This window comes from Drosophila gunungcola, unplaced genomic scaffold (assembly GCF_025200985.1).
Source record: "Drosophila gunungcola strain Sukarami unplaced genomic scaffold, Dgunungcola_SK_2 000018F, whole genome shotgun sequence".
NCBI classification, from domain to species: domain Eukaryota; kingdom Metazoa; phylum Arthropoda; class Insecta; order Diptera; family Drosophilidae; genus Drosophila; species Drosophila gunungcola.
In genome coordinates this window covers 1,156,109-1,176,664 of record NW_026453200.1, presented here as the reverse complement: position 1 = coordinate 1,176,664, position 20,556 = coordinate 1,156,109, and the positions used below count along the sequence as shown (strand labels likewise).

The window sequence follows — 20,556 nt, the reverse complement described above, 5'->3', positions numbered from 1 at the left end:
CATTTTCCCCACCCCTGAAAAGACGGTTCTGCGGCACTTGAGAGTTTTCGCTCTTAAATGCAGCTCTTGGCTTTCTTTATTAGATATTAGTTCAGTTAAATTTATCTCATATTTTAGTTATTTTTTGTATTTTTGTTTTATAAATCCTTTTCTGTTACTAAGTTTGCGTACCTAAACTGTCATCTTTTCATCAATACAGAATGATAATTGAGGTTCCACCGCTTTTAGCGTTGTACAAATCTTAGAAAATTAAAAAAAAAAGCATGAAAGTAGCACATATAAATAACAGAGACCATTGAAGAAAATTGATGAATTTAGGTGTATGTTTAAACAGACTAAAGTTGACGTTAAATGTGTTTCTGAGGTCATTACTGATATGAATGACTTGCTGGCAGCTTGTGATGGTTATGTCTTACACCGTTGTGATCGCGTTTGTCATTCTGGTGAGGTAGCCATATACATATGTGAGTAGTTATCTTAAATGTAAAATCAAATGCAAACATCCTGAAGACAGTGCAATTAAATATTTATTGTGTAAGTGCAACAGTAATTGTGGAACTTTCCAAACTGTTCTTGACCCTAACAAAGTATTTGACTCGGTGAACCACTACATTCTTAGTAGTTACCTATAAAATCTGTATACCCTTATAGATACTGCTGTGCATTTTCTTACATCATATCTTGCTGGCAGACAAGAATCGGTGGTATCTGGGAGTTCTATGTCCAGCTTTTAAGAATTAACTAGGGGAGTTCCTCAGGGAACTAGTTCCTCGGTTCTCTATTGTTTTTATACCCTCGTAGAGGGTATTGACAGACGGACATGGCTAGATCGACTCTCCTAGTGATGCTGATCAAGAATATATATACTTTATAGGGTCGGAGATGTCTCTTTCACTGTGTTGCAAACTTCTGACTGAAATTAGAATATCCTCTACGATAATAATACCCTCTATAATAAAACAAAATATATTTAAAATCAAAAGTGTCTACAACAAAAATATGAAAATAGGTTAAATCAGAAAGATTAAAGCAACTTTTTAATACAAACAAGAAAGGAAGCAAACTTCGGCAAGCCGAAGTTTCTATACCCTTGCAGCTATTGCAATTAATATATTAATATTCTTAAAAACATTAAAATTATGATTAACTTGCGTATATGTTTAAAAGCATTGAAGTTATCATGATTTGCAGCTCAATTATTTGAGTTTCTATGGCAGCTATATGATATCGTTTTCCGATTTTAATAAAATTAAAAGCCTAATGCTGAACTGTCAATCAATTAAAAAATCAAAAAGAATTAAAAAAAAATTACAAATTAAAAGAGTTAAATTTTTTTAAATTTTTTTTTTAATATATTTATTGTTCCCATGGGAGCTTTATGTTATAGTCGTCCGATTTTGATGAAATTTAAACAGTAATTCTGAAATATTTAACCATTACTATGTGTCGAAGAACTAAAAAATAAATGTTCAAAGTTATAATTTTTTTCATTTATTTTTCCGATTGTTCCTATGGGAGCTATATGCTATAGTCGTCCGATCCGGCTCGTTCCGACTTATATACTACCTGCAATAGAAAGACAACTTTTATGAATGTTTCATGCAGATTAAAACTGAGGGACTAGTTTGCGTAAAAACGGAGGGACAGTCGAACGGACGGACGGACAGACATCTCTTTCACTGCGTTGCAAACTTCTGACTGAAATTATAATACCCTCTGCAAGGTTGCAAAAGTTGTTATCATTTTAGATAATTCCCTTAAGTTTTTTGTCTGCCTTAACTTAGCTAAGCAAATTAGGACACGTGAGTGATTTTCGTGTTTCATTGTTGACATCGTTGACTTCGTATTTTACCGTTCTTTTTCTTTCGAATTGCTTTAGTAAGTCAAAGGCTGGTTTTCTATTTTTGAAGGATATTGCTCTATGGAACTCAAAGGCAAATTCACCTTTAAAAACTAAACAGTTGTTGTTGCTGTTGTCGTCCGAAAAAAAAAACAAAATTAAGTCTTTTTCCTATTTTTAAGAAAGTTGTTTTCTTAAAAGTTTACAATCAGAAAGGATTTCCAATTTTAATTAAATTTTTTCTTGAATTAAGAAATTTTCGTCATTGATTCAAAGACTAGCCGATTTAAAGGCGAGATTTCTAAATTTTGGGAATTTATTTTCTATTAGTGTAGAAACACACTTTAGATATATTAGAAAAATATTACACCTCCCTCAACAAAGAGAGAGTCGGAGAAGCACACAATCACAAAGAATGATCGACTCTATCAGGAAAACGACATCGAATTCTATGTCAGAATTTGTCGTTTAATAACGAAGAACGAAGCAGAAGTTCGAAGAAGTGAGTCCAGAATGCTCTACAAACAACTGGATTACATTTTGGAAAAATCAAATTCTTTAAAGGAAGTCTACTCGATACAAAAAGTGAGCCTTTTTTCCGGTCGAGATTTGAAACGCTACGTCTTGGTTACCAACCCCACGTTCAAGATGATCAATGCTCATATTATTTGCATGAGCGCAATCCCCTCGAAAGTCAAAACAATTCATTTTGGTTCCAATCGCATTTCTCATGATCGGACAATATACCTTATAAACCGCTGCTCTAAAATAAAGAGCTTAACTAATGGAAGGGTACTTTCAAATGCTATTAATAAAGAAATGTAAACAATTGTTTATAAACTAATACTAAGTCTATAGCTAAGTGCAAAGCCAAATAATTTTTTTTTCAAAATTAAAAACTACTAATACTTTTTTAAAAAACATTTTTAATATATTTTTTGTTGACATTTTGAGAATATAAAAATAGAAAAAAATGAAAAAACAAAATTCGCCGAAATATAGGCCGATGGAGTGGGGTCTTCAAAAAAAGGCCGTGTTTAGATCTTCAAAATATAGTAATGTTTAAATATTTCAGAATTACGTTTTAAATTTCATCAAAACCGGACAACTATATCATGTATAAAAAAAAATATAAAAAAATAAACTTCTCTATATTTAATTTTTTATGATATTTGATATGTTAGAATTACGGAAAACAATATCGTATAGCTGCCATAGAAACGATCGAAGAATTGAGCCGGAAATCATCATAGCTACAAAATTTAAATGTTTTCAAGAATATTGCATTTTTGCAATAGCTGCAGAGGTATATGAATTTCGGCTTGCCGATTTGATTCCTTTCTTGTTTAGCCTAAAAAACGATTCAAACCGAGGCCATTTCGTTAATATTTGATACTTCTTAAAAATCGTAGGTCATTGCAGGGGAAGTATATTTAGCTTTAATAATCTTTTTGAATCATGCCAGCAGTTGGAGTACTATTTTTGGAGCATTGACAGACAGCCCATAGTCCCATTAATTCTATATGTTTTTGTAAAACAAAAACCTTAAATTAAAGTTGAAAATTAAAAAAATTTCAAAACAATCTATTAGGTACTTTCTTAAAAAAAATTCAAAAATTGCCTATTTTTTCGTGGGTTACCCTGGCTAAGCCCCTTAAGGAAACATTGCATTCTTAGTTTTGCCTCTACCATCCCGTATTACCATGATTTTTGACTTGTCGTGGTTGATTTCCAATCCCTATTGTGCGCAGAAGTCGGTAGACTGGTTTTTCATTTTCTGCAATTCCTCCATGTACCATGTCGTCGGCATACATTTTGATTTTGTAGTTAACGGCCACCAACTGTGCTCCTCCACTCAAATAATTTTGCATATCATATATATAATATATAAGGAAAATAGAAGTGGGCTCAAAATACATTCTTTTTTTACTCCCATGTTAGTTTTGAACCAATCCAAGTACTTGTTTTCGCACCAAGCAGTAGTCCTACTCTCCTTATACATAATTTTTTTTTTTCAATCATTTTAGATGACATATTATAGTTGCTGAGTTTATAGATCAACGCCCTTCTATTTATTGTATCAAAGGCTGCTCGGAAGTCGATAAAAAACAAAAGTGCTTCCTTTTACTTTCAAGACACGATCTGGCAATGCTTCTTAAAGGAAAAAAGCTATAGCCTTTGCGGAATCCTGCCTGAGCCTCGTATTGTGTATGGTTTTATTGACCGAAATAGTAAGTCGCTTCTTTGTCGCTTTGTACACCGTGGTAGAGCAAATGACAAATGGTACGTTTGATTTCCACATAGCAGTCTTAAGAAGTAGGCTGTCATTTCCACAGGATCCCCTGGACTGGTTTCCTCGACGAAAATGCGTTTATTCTCCCCGCAAGGCTCACAAATAGTAAATTGTAAATTTCTGAAGTATTGTGTATGCTTGTCCTTACATAGATTTTTATAATCCTTATTGGCTATCCGGTAAGCTGTTCTGGCGTCTGTGCTATTTTACGTTTTGGTCGCTTTAAGGGAATTTAAGGATGCTTTCCGAGCTTTCTCGCAACAAGCATAAAACCATGTTTGTTTGTGGCTCGACACATATCCTGCTCGACTTTTGCAGTTTTCTGCTCTAAATACACACCCAGCTAGATAATTTATTTCCCTCGGATTTGGGTTCGTTACATTTTCTCCTCCTTGGCAAGCTCAAAGTCTAGTTCTCTCCTATATTAATCCGCACGCCTTGGGTTGCATTTTAGTTGGGGTAATGTTTTATTGTTGAGTGCGATGGTTTTGGGTGTCGCGTATATGTTGCGTCTTATCACTAGAGGAAAGTGATCACGGAAATCTTGGAATTCTACCTATAAGTCTTGTATCATACAATAGTCAATCCCCCTTAAGAAACGTGTACTCTCCATTTTCACCGCTAATTGATTTTCCGTTTACAACTGTGAGGTTGTGACATTAACATTAAGTCTAAGAAAATTTTAAAGTTTTTTAACCATTCGCGTCCTGTCATAAGTCCCTCGGTGATTATCTGTTGGTCGCCAATTCTTCCGTTAAATCACCAATTACCATAACGTTCTCCTCTCCACTCTGCTGCAGAATGCTGTACAGATCCTCATAATCTTTTTGCTCTTTGTTACAGTTTAAGAAGCGCGGGACGAGAAAACAGTTCTTCTCATAAGTGGCGATTTTAATGACCATTCTGTTTTGCATTTTTTCAAATTTACAGCATTGATTGAGGCCGCTTTGTAATCACCCCGTGTAAATGATGATCTGGAAAATAGGCACTAGTTCTCCCGTATTTCAAAGATATCATGAACATTAACGTATTCTACAAAGTTCTTGAAAATAAGTTTCGTAGCTAAAAGGTCCTTCACTGTTTCATTTGGGCGTTTATTCCTCGGATGACGACATTTTTTCTCATCATTAAAATTCTTCCTTCTATATTAAAAATGTTTTTCATTATTTTGATCTAACTTGAAAAAATGCCCAAAATTCGGGCTTATAAGCCAGAACACCCCCTTAAACATTTTTTTTGTTTATCGATGTTTATAAAGCTCAATTACTCATCTCTTTCATATCTATTTTGAATGATAAAACATGAACACAAAGATATTCCTCACCAAAGCAAAACTCCAAACACCAAAACACGCCGTTATAGTGGGCGCGGTCACGTTTTGAAATAAAATTTGCACTGCGAAAGAATTACTACAATCTGCATGTCAAGTCCTTAATCTCTAGCTTATATAGTAGAGGAGCAGACAGACGGACATGGCTAGATCTTGATCCTGATCAAGAATTAATATACTTTGAAGGGTTGGATAAATAAATAATTAAATATGTATAATTTGAAGGGTCCTTCTACCTTTTTTTAAATATTACATACTTTTTTCTGAATTTAATATACCGTTTAAGTTTTCAAAAATAAATATACTTTATAGGTTTTTAGGGGATTAATAAATAGATAAACATAGTTTATAGGGTCCTTCCATTTGTTACCTAATTGACCATGATTTGAGAAACACATTTCCCATGCAAAAATTGAAAAAACCGACTGCTGCTGACTGTTGCCGAGTGCTGACATTTCATAATGTTCATTCATAATGTTCACTTTCAAAAAAGCCATTTCAAAAAAATGTTATCTAAAAATTAAAAAATATTTTTTAAAAATTAAGTTTATTTATACCAATGAAATATATTTAAGCAGTAATTGCTGAAGAAATCACCAAGATAGCTCCTACCAATCAGTGACCAAAGATGACTTTTTAATCCCCTATAACTTCCGTAAAATTTTAAAATTCTTAAAACCGGCCCAAAAGTAATCTTTTTTGTTGGTGTGAGCCCAAAAAGCCAAAAACTTCCAAGAATGTGGGTCCTTTTAGTTTTAGGTGGCCCACTTGGCAGATTTTCACTGGCTTTTATTGCTATTTCTCGTATTGTCATGGTATGCACATCATAACTATCACTCGTTTTTAATTCTGCGGGTCTATACAGTATACCAATACTCGACATAAAATATTATCTCAAATTCAATACATGATTTGCACTAACCAAAGACTGTAGTAACAGTTTTATTTCCAGGGTGTAATAAGGATAATAATGTAAATGGCTAAAATATTGGACAAGAAAGTGGTGGATATAGTACTCGTCTATATCCAGCTCAAAGGTAAATAAATGTTTGGTAAAATAGGGTTGTTGCTGTGACCTTTTCGGTAATCGGGGTATTTGTGGACGCTATTTCGTCGGTAATAGTCGGCTCGGGACCTGCAACCGACCAAATTAAAATCTAAAGCGAATTTGAGCACCGTCCACTTCGACCCTATAAGGCCGAGAGAACTAGCCTAACCTCGTATAATTATTTTGTGGTATTGTAGAAAAATGAGGGTTGCTCATAGACCAAAAGCACAGGTGCAACGGCAGAGAGTAGCCGTGCAGTATACCTCAAGCAGTTCGTCGGAAAGAGTTAAACAAAAAAGTTGTTTCAGCTAAAAAAAAGTATTATACCTGTTCCAATTGATTGTAATCGTATAGCAGATAAGTATAAGGAATAGTGTTTAACTTTAAAGTGTTAAATATGTTTAAACAAGAGTAATTGTAGTTATAATAATAATAAAGTAAGCCACATTAGTGAGTCACTAACAAAAGTGCTCCCGGTCCTTATAGTGAGTTGTTTCAATATGGCGTTCAATTGTCTTCGTCCCATGAACACACTAATTGCGTAACACTTTTCAAGAGCCAATAATAGTAATTTAAATCTTTTAGTAAGGTCCACTTCTTCATAATCTTTGGCTTGGCAGATACCGAAACTTAACATATTAAATGATGCAAGGTTCCTTAACAACTCTGTTCTAGTTCCTTTTGGGCAGGTAGTTCAAATGTGTGTCGTAGAGTTCACTTTCTCACAAAGGACTAGCTGTCTAGGCTTCAAATAGGGTAAATAAAATTATTTACCCTATTTTTTATCTTTTCTGATGGTTTCGAATTGGAAATGGCATGTTAAAACGTAAATAAAATTATTAAAAAATAAAATGTTGATGTTTGGTCGAGATTATTTTGCTTAATGCGAATCGAGTGCTTAAACTGTTACCTCCCAGATTTTATTTAAGAAATTTACTGTGATTACAATTGATTGGTACAAATTGTCGATATTGGTATTTTACTAGATTTGCTAAATCTTTGTCTTAAACTTTTAATATCTTTGCTTAGAAAACAGTTGTATTGCATATATGAGAGAATGTTGAAATAACCGCAACATATTTGGGCTCTTAATTTTAAAAATAATTTTTTTAATAATTTATTTTTGCATAGGGATTATCAATCAAGTATATTGCACTCAGCCTCTCTGCTTGACAATTTGTCAGTGATCAAAAGAGGTAAAACTACTTTCTTAAAAAAATCAAATTCAAGTTTTATGAAATAAATTCGAGGTAATTTTCAAAAATTGTAAACAGCTAGAAAAGCATTAAAAAATAAAAAGAAAACGATAAAAAAAAAACGAATCACACAACTCGATACTTTCAGGTCCGGACATCTCAAATCGCTGGTCCACGGATTATTAAACATTTATTTCTCATTATGAGAACATTTCTACTCAAACCAAAAATTATGCACACATGTTTTCAATTTACGTATGTTTTCTTAACATAAGTATCAATTAATTAATTGGGATGCAAACCTAATCCTATCATATTCAAGTAGACAACTTTATCCAATCGTAAAACAATGCTTGGTATCACTTTTATTCGCAAACTTATTCACGGGGAAGTGGAGAGTCCCGAGTTACTGGGTCGCCCACATTTCTCTGTGCCAAATAGAATTATTAGGAACTATATTCCTCTTATTTCAAACCGTTGTCGATCAAACTATGATATGCATGAACCTTCTAGTGTACTATGTAATGACTATAACAAACTCGATCACATCATCTCTTCTACCGAATCCTTACCAATTTTGAAAGCATTAGTCAGATCCTACTTAGCACGAATTTAGTATGTAGTATTTTGTTTCGTAAGTATTTTGTTTAATAAGTCCGTCCGTTCCTCCATTGTCCCTTTTCTTTAACCTCTCGCGATCTCGTTTTACACGCCCCCTGGGGTCCGCGCGTAGCAATCACGCTTGGTGTCATTCAACGTCCAAATAAAAAAAAATATCCTCCATGTGAGTACTTAGGTAAAATTTGAACTCAAATTCTCAATTTCTGAACGAAAATTCCGAAGTTGTGGTAAACAGCCTAAAAATCCAGGATTAAAACCATAAATAAATATTGACAATTTTTAGTTTCCTCTCGGCCAGGCTCCTGCTCCACCAAAAGTATAAATAAAAAATAAATGTTCACTTCTTATTTAACCTACATACTTGTATGATTTTGCAAAGTTGTGTTTTGTTTATAGAGGGTGTTACAGGGGTTGAGTCGACCACAACCGTATACTTGTACAGTGTTGTGGCTAGCCTTATTCGATGTATTGCAGGGGTGCCCAAGCCCATTGCTCTTGTTCTTTTTGCTCTTTTGTCGTTAGAATGCTCATTGATATCGGAATAGCAAAGTCATATACTTGTACATCGCAGCGCCGAACTTCTTTTTTACAGAAAAATTGCTTTGTACATGCAATAATTTTTCCCCTCATTGACAATGTCACTATAATTTTTTTTAAGTGAAATGAAAAAAACTCTCTTACCAATGTGTGTGTCCTTCACTGCATTGGTATTGGTGTTTGCTCTGCCATAAGCAATGTTTGGGCTCCCCCAATTCATTTTAAATGTTTGTTTGGGCAACAAATTTTGGGATATCAGATTTAATTTAATTTTACCACGTCAAGAGGTGTTTTATTTTGGTATCAGACAGCAAAGCTCCAAAACCTAGTTACAATACAAGAGTACCTCAAAATCACGACCATGAGTCGTCCTGTATTTCTTGGCTATTGAAAAAACCATAGCACACAATTTATATAAGCTTACCAGTTTTATCCAAAGTGTCGGCTATGACTTCCCAATCCTCTCTGACCGCGGTTTTGTCACTTTGTTTCGAATTAGTGAGGTCCCAAACTGCGCCATGACTTCTAACGCAAATGATTAATAGTACTTGTATGTGGTCATCAGTAACGAAAGAAATAGCGCGCTTTTGACTTTTCAAATTTTGTTTTGAACTTAAACCAAAGCAGAGACCCGCGGTTGACAATCGATAACAGTCGATAGCTCAATTAATTATTTATTGAGCAATGTTTTTAGTAATTGGCCTTTGGTAGCCTGCACCGCTGTCCAAAGACCAAAACCAAAATTTATATTCTTGACCAGCATCACTAGGCGAGTCGATCTAGCCATGTCCGTCCTTTTGTCCGTCCGTTTCTACGCAAACTAGTCTTTCAGTTTTAAAGCTATCTGAATGAAACTTTCCCAAAAGTTGTCTTTCTATTGCAGGTAGTATATAAGTCGGAACGAGTCGGATCGGACGAAATAATAAAAATATATAAAATAACTATGTAATAATTGGGCTGCAAATCATAATAGCTTCAATGTTTTTAAAAATATACGCAAGTAAATCATTATTTTAATGTTTTCAAAAATATTTAATTCTTGCAATAGCTGCAAGGGTATATGAACTTCGGCTTGACGAAGTTTGCTTCCTTTCTTGTTTTAAATGAAGTGTTTTGTTTCGGGAGCAATTTTAGTAGCCTGAATACTAAGCCTTAGAAACATAAAGACAACTTTTAAGGCAACTTTGGACCCGAACACTACTTATGAAAAGTTTGCAACACTGGTGCCAAGCAGCTGATTCACGCAAAAAATTTAAAATACAAAATATACGACCCGGTTGCCAAAAAACGAAGGATAACAGGTAATTCAGGGATGCCCTAAGTCGGGTCCAATTTTCTTAATAAGGAAAAGAAATAGATCTTTGTCAATTCGGTGAGATAGCAAAAATCTGCAAAACTTTCAGTTATGAAAGTAATTTCGAAATAATAGTTACTTACTGACGATCTGCCAAATAAAAAATGTTAGCATTGCTTCTTAAATTTTGGTTGTTGCGTTTAATGTCCAAATTGATTTTAGACATTAAATGGGTGCACCAAAAAAACTTAGGCAAATCATAGGCTTTTGTTAAGAGCAGTAGCGTCAGCATCCCTATGAGAGTCTATCTAGCCGCCTTGCCGTTTCTACACAAACTAAACTTTCAGTTTTAAATGTATTGCAGGTAAAATATAAGTCGGATCTAAGCTGTTCGAACGACTGTATCATATAGCTCCTATTGGAACAATCTTGAAAAAAAGGAAAAAAAAATATAACTTTCCTTTTTTTCAATTGTTTGGTTAGTTCTTTTTAAGTTTGATTAAAATTGAACGAATATATCATAAAGCTCCCATGGGAACATGTGTTATTAAAAAAAATGATACAAAAATTGACCTGAAAATCATTAAAGCTTCAATGTTTTTGAACATATATGAACTAATATCGATGTTTTTTTTTCAAAGCTGCTTGTTTTTAATTTGTACAGGCCCAGGACCCAAATGACTTGTATATTAAAAAACCGAAGAACACAATTCTGTCCTCTGACTACAAAATAATGATAAAATAATGCTTATATCAATAACAATATAATATCACTTTTAATTCCAATATGAGTTTTACATAATCGAATTAGACTATAATGGCGTTTTCAAAAAAATATATAAGTTAGAAGTTGTAAACGTGTGAAATCTAGCTAAGCTGGCGGGTTTTCCAAAACGTGGTAGAACAAAAGTTTTTTATTTCACCACCATTTCTGCAAAACCAAATGACTTTCAAAAACTCTTGGTATGCACAAACTCTTACAAAATTTTAAAATCGGACTATTCTTAGCTGGCTTCGAATACTGCGGCTATTTATAGTATTCTTCTTGCGCACGCCTACCGGTGCCTTCGTCACTAGATGACGGTCAAAAATTTCGTAGGAATCAACTGCTGCGCAAATTCAATATCCAGAATTCCGAAATAAAATGGGCCGAACAATACAAAAAATTATAAAAAGTACTCAGCTTTTATAGCTTCTCAATTTTCGTAATGTTATGTTAATATTCAATCTTCAAATTTTTTGTTTTTTCAGCAAAAATAGATAATGACCGACCGTCAGGGTTCATTAGTTAGGAGCAAGACTCTAATAAAGTCATGTGAAGCAGGGAGCCCTTCCCTTCAAGAAGCAGAGGACTCCGACGAAGAACGCGAGCTAACCAACCTCAACTGGCTTCTGCGAAATCAAAATTTAACTTGGCCAAAAACTATTGAGTCAAACGCAAGAGAAAATATTAATATAGTATCGGTTACGAACAAAAATTCAGAAACAGCCGTACCTCATATCGCAAATATCCGACGAAACCAAATCCAACTAATTTGTACAAGAGGGGAGAACACAGTTAGGAAATCTAAAATATTTCTGGAGTCTAAAACACAAAGAACAACACCAAAACGACCAACTCCATCGGAACGCTTTGAGATATTTGTTAACAAAGTTAAAAGGTAATTCAAAAATGAATTTTTCCACTAGTGTATAAAAGTAATACCAAAAAGTATGTATTTTAAAATGTTTTTTAGGGATTTAACTGAGTACGAAAAGTTTGCAAGCAAGTATGAGACAGACGTGACTGAGAAACCGCCCTTCAACTATTCACATATAATTGGGATGGCTATGCTGAAGAATGGTCGCGTAACTTTGCAACAAATATGTGCATGGATAGAGGCAAAGTTTGCATTCTTCAGAGTACGAAAGAAATGGAATGTAAGTACCTAAAACTTGGTTTTTAGTAAACATGCCCCCGTATAATGCATTTACATTTCTTTTAAGAACTCCATAAGGCATAATTTATCACTACACCACTGCTTTCGTAACCGAAAAAGAGAGGAAAAGGGCAAAGGTGGTTACTGGGAGTTGGGAGTTGACCCGAAAAAGTGTGACAAAAAGCGCATTCGTAATAGAAAACTAAGTCAGCCAAAACTAAATCCAACCGCTAAATACCACTATTCACTCACTCCACATCATAATATACAAAACATTTCAACAGAGGGTGAACCGCTATCGAACAAACAGCATGTGAAATTATCTCAGACATACTGCTCAAGAATTGCAAAGGTGGCTAAAGCAAATAGTCAGTCAGAAATATCAGTTACAAGCCACTTGCAAAAATTATCGTCACCGTTCACGGAAGTTAAATTTGACGAGTCCATAAAAAAAAATAATATCGCTGAGGTAAACGAAATGCAATTTGACAATTGTCCGCTACGAGCAATGCTTAACGAGGACATTTTTGAAATGAAATGTGAACTGGAAAAAATTAAAACAGGCGCTGGAGGTTTTATTAAGGAGCCTAAAGACTTAAACTGTTTTATATCCAACAAGTTGGACAGTACCAGCTCGGTAAGATTTTCAAAAGGTTTATATTATAAAAATTAAAGATAATATAAATGATATACGTTACAGCAGATTTCCGGAGAAGACGATTTTTGTACATTCAACAACATAAATATTTACTCTGATATGACACCAGTGCTCACACCGACATCAACGACCATAGCAGACCAAAATATAACATCTGATATATCTAGTCCTTGCCATCCATGCAATATAACCATTAATTATGATTACACTAACTTCCGACCCCTAGCGGAGAACATTGAAGAACAATATCAGTTTCGAAATGATGACTTATTAGATAACCTTCTTGATGTTTGTGTTACACACTATTAAAAATCCAAATACATTTCCACACAAAAGTCTCGGTTTTTTTTTTCAGAACGCGGACAGGAATCCTGTTGCGACTGCCGAATTTTAGATATACTGTGTTTATACCAGGTCTGTGAACCACTACGGAGTTGGATTACTGTGAACCGGAGTGGTTAGGATGTTTTTTAAAACGAACCGAACCATTAACCGGAACGACGATTTATTTCGTAAATGAACCGGAACCGAACCGGATTCATTTTTTTTATAACGGGTTCGGTTCGAAATGTAACTTTATGAATACTTTTGTTTCTATCTCAGTTGAAACTTTTGAAATAGAATTGAAGATATATTATGTCAAATCACATTTCCTGCTACCATTAAGAAAATTTCCAATAATTGGTGTTTGCGTTAAAAAATCGTCGACAAAAAAAATTATGTCCATCTAGTTTGAGTGTATATAGAGCGTTAAAAAGCTGGAAACTTATAGACCAGTTTGCGTAGAAACGGACGGACAGGCGGACATGTCTAAATCGACTCTCTTAGTGATGCTGATCAAGAATATATATACTTTATAGGGTCGGAAATGTATCCTTCATTGCAGTGCAAACTTTTGACTGAAATTATAATACCCTCTGCAAGGGTATCAAAATCTCAAGAAAAGACACTTTCGCAAAAGACTTCGTCGATTTAGTAATGTAAATGTTTTCTCATCATTAGATCAATAATGGTATGCGGCTTTCGTTATTTTTAAGAGGAGACTATCCATTGAATAAGAGAAGTATAAAGCGGTATAGCGGAAGAAATCTAGGAAGGTCAGAGCGCTTCTTCAACTATCGGTTGAGCCGTGCTGTTGAATGTATAGAAAATGCTTTTGGAATACTCAGCTGGAGATGGCTCTGCATGCATAGAACTCCCAATTGCCGCATGTTGCTTGCTTATAATTTTTTAATCAGAAATGGAAAAGTCGACTATACAAGGGGATTTAAATAACAGCAAAGTGAAACTAATATTATATCGTTGCAGCCATATATTGACAGACCATATGAATTCCAACGCAAGACCTGTGTCCTGGCAGAACCGAGCAACCTTTGTTCAAGAAACCTATGTAGCCAGTGAGGAGTTGTAAAATAAATACGCAATTTTGTTATTTTTTTTATTTAGACGTTGATGCACTTAGGTCAGTACAAAGAAAGAATAGAAGCAATAAAGGAACAGACGGACTAATACAAAATACATACGAAAAAAGTACTACATTTTAATTTTGTGCCAAGTAAGATCTGCCTAATGCTTTCAAAATCGGTAAAGAGTTGGTAGTAGAAATGATGTGTCATATATAGTTTGATCGACAATGGTTTAAAAAAGAGGAATGTTGTTCCTAGTGATACGAATAGGCACTGATACTCTCCATATCCGCCTGAATAAGTTTACAAACAATGGTAATACTAAGCATCGTTCTACGGTTGGATAAAGATGGTGCATTAATTAGGAAAAGGAGTCTATTAGAGTTAGATAGTAAAAAATGTTTGCATACCAGTTAAGGTCCCCTATAGCAAATATTAAAAACGTTTTTTGGACAGACTCTATTCGGTCTATATGCACACACACATATGGACTCCAAAGTGGTTAGCAGTATTCCAGGATTGGACGAACTAATGAAATAATAAAGTCTTTGTGACATACGGAAAATTCCCTTGACCACCTTTTTATAAATCCAAGCAGTCCCCTGGCCTTATTCACCATGGATGAAATGTGATCAAAAAATTAAAGTTTTGGGTCCAGAAGGACGCCAAGGTCATCAACTCACAACCACAAAAAGTTTACGTGGCATACTGTGGATTGGCCCTATAGAATGTCATTATTTTGCACTTAGCACTATTTAAGTTCAATAGATTTTCACAACACCATGTTTGATAGACGTCAAGATCCGTTTGTAAGTCTGAATTGCGGAAAATATCGCAATGTTTCAGGCATAACTTAACATCATCTGCGTACATAAGGAAGCTCGACTTTGTCAGACTTAAAAGAGATCGTTAAAAAATTATGTAAAAAGAAGTAGACCGAGCTTTAAACAAGAAAGGAACCAACTTCGGCTAGCCGAAGTTCATATACCCTTGCAGCTATTGCAAAAATTAAATATTCTTGAAGACATTAAAATAATGATTTACTTGCGTGTATGTTTAAAAGCGTTGAAGTTATGATGATTTGCAGCTCAATTATTTGATAGTTCCTATGGCAGCTATATGATATCGTTTTCCGATTTCAATAAAATTAAAAGCGTAGTTCTGAACTGTCACATAACTAAATAATCATAAAGAATTTCTAAAAAAAATTACGAAATAAAAAAGTTAAATTAAAAAAAAAATTTTATTGATATTTTTGTTGTTTTCATGGGAGTTTTATGTTATAGTCGTCCAATTTTGGTTAAATTTAAACCGTAATTCTGAAATATTTAACCATTAGTTTTATTAATGTCGAAGAACTAAAAAAAATATTTAAAAACAGCAAAGTTATAATTTTTTTTATTTATTTTTCCGATTGTTCCTATGGGAGCTATATGCTATAGTCGTCCGATTTTGATGAAATTTACACCGCAATTCTGCAATATTTAACCATTACTATATGTCGAAGAACTAAAAAGAAAATTTTAAAAACGGCAAAGTTTTAAATTTTTTTATTTATGCTATAGTCGTCCGATCCGGCTTGTTCCGACTTATATACTACCTGCAATAGAAAGACAACTTTTGGGAAAGTTTCATGCAGATAGCTTTAAAACTGAGGGACTATTTTGCGTAGAAACGGACGGACAGACGGACATGACTAGATCGACTCACCTAGTGATGCTGATAAAGAATATAGGGTCGGATTTTTGACGTCGTAGTCCTGCGAGTTATAAATCCAAGCTGACATGGAGATACAAAAATGTTACAAATGGGGGGTAATAACGTTTTCGAAACGCTTGTGGATAGCGGACAACTTGGAGATACCTTTATAATTGCTAGTATTTGATATATTGATAACAAATGATTCCTTCCAAATAGGTGGGAAGTCAGTAGTTTCCAAGAATAGGGCAATATTTTAAAAAATTGTTGGTTTGATTTTAGCAATGTTTTTGCAAATTTTGGCAAATAACGAGTTGAGAAGACAACTACTGTTTGTGGTAGTCGTTTATCAATTCTTTATTCTCACACGTCTTAATGCTACCACTGGCTCACATTCCAAGTTTTAGAATGACCTCTCGGAGAGATCCTCTTACAGTTCATGTTACTTAACATCGGTTTAACATAACTTTTAACATAAGTATCGTATGTCGGTGTTGTATAATTATTTGTATTGTGTAAGTATCGGTATAATAATATATGTGTGTGTTAGTGTGTGTATGAGCCTACTACAATTCGGCCATCCTGTAATACGAATCCCCTGATCCTGCTTTCTTTTGGAAACAATTTTGACAAATTACTCTTATATCTATCTTATACTAAGACAGTGTTTAGCTATCCAGGGTCTTATGTTTTGAGCACTCCATACACCCTTGTATGGATTTCGAGACACTTGAAAACCTTCAACATCCTTTAGTAGGAACCTGTCATTATGAAGCACTTTAGCAATTGGGCCTTTGTTTTTTGGGATCAACTTCCTAGCAACTCCCGCAGTGTTGTCAAAATTTTTTACCATTACGTAATCTCCTTTCGTGTAATCCTTTGGCGTTTTCTTTGTCTTATCATAATATGTTTCATTGTATTCTTGCGCTTGTTTTTGTTTCTCCATTGCCAGTTTTCGAATCTCGTCCAAATTCTCTACTTGAGCTGTGTTGTTAATTTCTTCTAACTTATCCTTAAGTTCATCAATAATCTGACCTCTCTTCTCTACACCAAACAGCATTTTGATACTTATACTTCTGTGTACAGTGTTATTAGGTGCATGTTCAACTTGCTCGATTACATTATCCCAATGTACATTATTTTCAGGCTCCGTTAATTTGGCTATCATAGACCTTATGCTCCACTTGTCCATTTGATTGTGGAGAACATGTCGCTATTTTTAAAGGTTTGATGTTTGTTTCTGTCAAAAATTCACCAAGTTCATAAGATGTAAAATGACTGCCTCTATCTGAAACCGGACAATATCGGACAAAGCTTTTATTACTTCTTTTGTGCTTGTTGTATAAAGTCTAACGAATTTCGTAAAACCATCTATGATTAGGCAAATGTGTTTGTTTGCTCTTCCTGCTGCCACTGGTCCGTAATGATCGATGTGCAACAATTCAAACGGTCTGTCTCCTTTGGGGATACTGTGTAGGAAGCCTTCTGATTTTCCAGTATTTGGAGAGAATGCTACGCATTTTAAACAATTCTCAATGTGATTCTTGCATTTTTCCTTAATATTTTTAAACCAATAACTCTTTGAAATTGCATCTATCATCTTGTCCCTTCCAACGTGACTAAGTTCATTAAGATATTTAGGCAAGACGTGACGTTCCATGTCCTCAGGGACAAAAAATAGTAAACGATCGTCATTCAATTTTCTGTAAACAACGTCGTTTCTCATTTCGAAATGTTTGAGTTGATTTCTTTCTAATTTTTCCTTAATTTTCCGTATATTGATATCCTTTGATTGACAGATTAAAGGATTGTCCTCAAAACTAGTGGTTTCTACTATTGAAATATAACATCTGCTCAGAGCATTTAAGTGTTGAAATTTTGTTCCGGATCTATGAATCAGTTCATAATCATAATTCTGCAGTTCAAGTGCCCATCGGGCCATTCTAGGATTTAGTTCGACTCTGTTTAATGTCAGAGTTAAGGAACTGCAGTCGGTTACTATCTTAAAATGTTTACCATTAAGATAGATTCGAAATCTACGCAGGGCATAGATGACAGCTTGGGTTTCCAGCTCGAAGCAGTGGTATCTTGCCTCAGTCTCTGTACTTCGCTTTGAAAAGTAGAATACGGGAAGGAGTTTTCCATCTCCCTTCCTTTGCATTAAAACCGCACCGAAACCCATAGCGCTTGCATCGCAATGTATTTCAACCTCATCTTTATGATTATATATGGCTAAAACAGTTGATTCTATTAGTTTTTTTTGTAGGTTCAAGAAACAGTCTAGTTCTCTTTCTTGGAAAGAAAATTCCTTGTCTTTCCTTAAAGTGTCATAATGTGGCTTAACTAATGTGCAGAAATCTTTAATAAACCTTCTAAAATAAAGAACATAGTCCTAAAAAGCTTTGTACGTTATGTACTTTTTCGGGAATTGGGATGTTTTTAATTGCATCAATCCCTCTCTCGTCTGCTCTGATTTCTTCTTTGGTAATAAAAAATCCTAGGTACTTTATGTTGGATTGCATAAACTCGCATTTGTCCGTACGAAGACCTAACTTATTGTTAACCATTCTTATTAAAACTTCTTTTAAAGTCCTTAAATGTTTTTCCATATCTTTGCTTGCTATCATAATATCATCCATGTATATGATTACTTTATTTTCCCGTATCAAATCCGATAACATTTTATTTACAAAGTGTTGGAATACTGATGATGCATTTTTTATGCCCATAGGCATCCTTAAAAATTCAAATTGTCCTAATGGAGTGACAAACGAACTATATTTTACTGACTCATCGCTAACGAATACGTGAAAATAACCATTTTTTAAGTCGAGCTTTGAAAATACACTTTTATTTACTAATTTGCTTAGAAGGTCATCTATTAAAGGCAACGGATAATTGTCCTTTATTAAAACATTGTTCAATTTTCGATAGTCCATACATAAGCGCAAGTCTCCTGTTTTTTTCTTTACCAGTACAATGGAAGAAGCATATTCTGAATCACTGTTTCTTATTATCCCTTTGTCTAAATATTCGTCTAATAATTTTTGAATCGGATCCTTTTCAGTAAAAGAAAGACGCCTTGGTGAACAACTAAAAGGTTTGGATTTGTCTAAACTAATTTTCATTTCGCATTTTGTCAAAGGAGTATCTGGTCTTTTAGCGTTGACATAATATTCTTCAAACGTTTTAACAAATTTACATTTCGTTTCATACTTTACATCGCACCCATAGTTGTAGTCTACAAACTGATCATCAGCCACGTTGATATCTAACATATCTCTTTCAAAACTGTCTTCAAAATTTTCTGTTTTCTCACCTCGAGGCATCTCTCTGTAAACTTGACTGTCTTTTAAATGCGATTCGCATGTTTTCATTTGCCTCGTAATTTTTTCCGGTACTACTTGTCTTTTCTAGCAAACTTCTCTCAATAGTTGCCTCGTCTAATAGTTTTTCCCTAAAAGTTGAATTTTCCAGTGAACGTTTGCATTAACAGCTGTATTTCCTAACAATTTTTCATTAACAGTTTCGTTTCCTGACAGTTTTTCATTAACAGTTGCCTTTCCTAACAGTTTTTCATTAACAGTTGCCTTTCCTAACAGTTTTTCATTATCGATTGCCTTTCCTAACAGTTTTTCATTTTTACAAAATTTTTCAGTCTCGCTAAAATTCTCGTTGGAATCGCAGTTGGCTTCTGCGGTAGTTGCTAGTTGTTGATCCTTTTTCCCAGGTGGTAGGTTTGAGCCATGGGCATCTGCTTTTCATTAATATTTCCATAAGTTCAAGGGTGTCGAAATTCATGTTCAAACCATAAAGATTCATAAAGTCCCTTCCCAGGACTGCGTCGTGCCTCTTAGATTCATTTGCTACAACAAGTGTATCAAACTTAATCTTTAATTTTTCTTTTAAAATGAAACATGAAGTTTTTCCAAAAATGTTAAGTTGGCTCTGGTTCAGACCATGATAAACTTGGTTAACGTTACTTAATGATAATGCAGCTGGAATTCTGGATTGCTTAATGAATGATATCGCGCTCAATGAGTCTCTGAGACATTCTGCAATAATATGTGAACTGAGATGGTGATCGAAAAAAATTACTACTTTACTAGTTTACTAGTTTTTGTCGCTGCTATTAATGTTGCTGTTGCTATTGTTGTAGGTGTTGCTCTTCCTCTGGCGGCATTCTCCCACAAAATGACCCATTTGTTCGCATGCGAAACAAGATCCAGGTGCCCTTGCTGGCTTGCGGCACTCCTTGGCGAAATGGCCGTTCGAGTTGCAGTTTCTGCAGCGCAAGTTGTTGATCTGCGTCGCTTCCAACGTCAACTTCTTCGGTGCGTATGTTCCGGGTTGTTGTGGCAAATGCTAGCAGCATCTGCTCCGAAATTGCGAACCTTTGGATACGGGCTTGATCACGCAAACTCGCAGATGGAATTCCTTCGATGAGTTGCTTGAGCAGTTCCTCAGTGTTCATTTTGATGGCTTGGGACATCATTGTCTTATCCTCGAAATACATTGTGAATCTCTCGTCCTTTTGCCATTTCCGTTGCTCGAATTTGCGGCGACGCTCTGATTTGGACGCCGTGTTTCCAAATGCTATGATTAGTTGTTCGCACAGTCGTTCGAAAGAATCTAGTATTCGGGATGGGTTGGCGTGCAGCCTTACCTTTTAATTTGGTAACGAGTAGCATTCTTAGGCAGTTACCATCTAAGTTG

At 34.7% G+C, this 20,556-nt stretch overlaps 1 protein-coding gene across 7 annotated transcripts; it reads left to right on the top strand.

Annotated features, from left to right (window-relative positions):
- Window positions 1-358: 358 nt before the first annotated feature.
- LOC128263766 (forkhead box protein J1-B) lies at window positions 359-13,130 on the top strand. Of its 7 annotated transcripts, none has more exons than XM_052998943.1 (5): window positions 359-464; window positions 11,411-11,820; window positions 11,896-12,079; window positions 12,146-12,715; window positions 12,779-13,130. In XM_052998943.1, exons 2-5 carry the CDS (start codon window positions 11,423-11,425, stop codon window positions 13,043-13,045), a joined length of 1,419 nt encoding a protein of 472 aa, XP_052854903.1. In that variant the 5' UTR covers window positions 359-464; window positions 11,411-11,422; the 3' UTR covers window positions 13,046-13,130. The 7 variants fall into 7 exon arrangements, with proteins under 7 accessions (XP_052854903.1, XP_052854901.1, XP_052854898.1 ...); XM_052998941.1 differs by having other exon boundaries at window positions 419-534; XM_052998938.1 differs by lacking the exon at window positions 359-464 and adding an exon at window positions 6,411-6,500.
- Window positions 13,131-20,556: the final 7,426 nt, after the last annotated feature.

Coding starts and splice junctions, on each gene's coding strand:
- LOC128263766 (XM_052998943.1), top strand. CDS start 11,423: ATGACCGACCGTCAGGGTTCATTAGTTAGGAGCAAGACTCTAATAAAG. Junction 11,821..11,895: donor TTTGTTAACAAAGTTAAAAG/GTAATTCAAAAA, acceptor AATGTTTTTTAG/GGATTTAACTGAGTACGAAA. Junction 12,080..12,145: donor GAGTACGAAAGAAATGGAAT/GTAAGTACCTAA, acceptor ATTTCTTTTAAG/AACTCCATAAGGCATAATTT.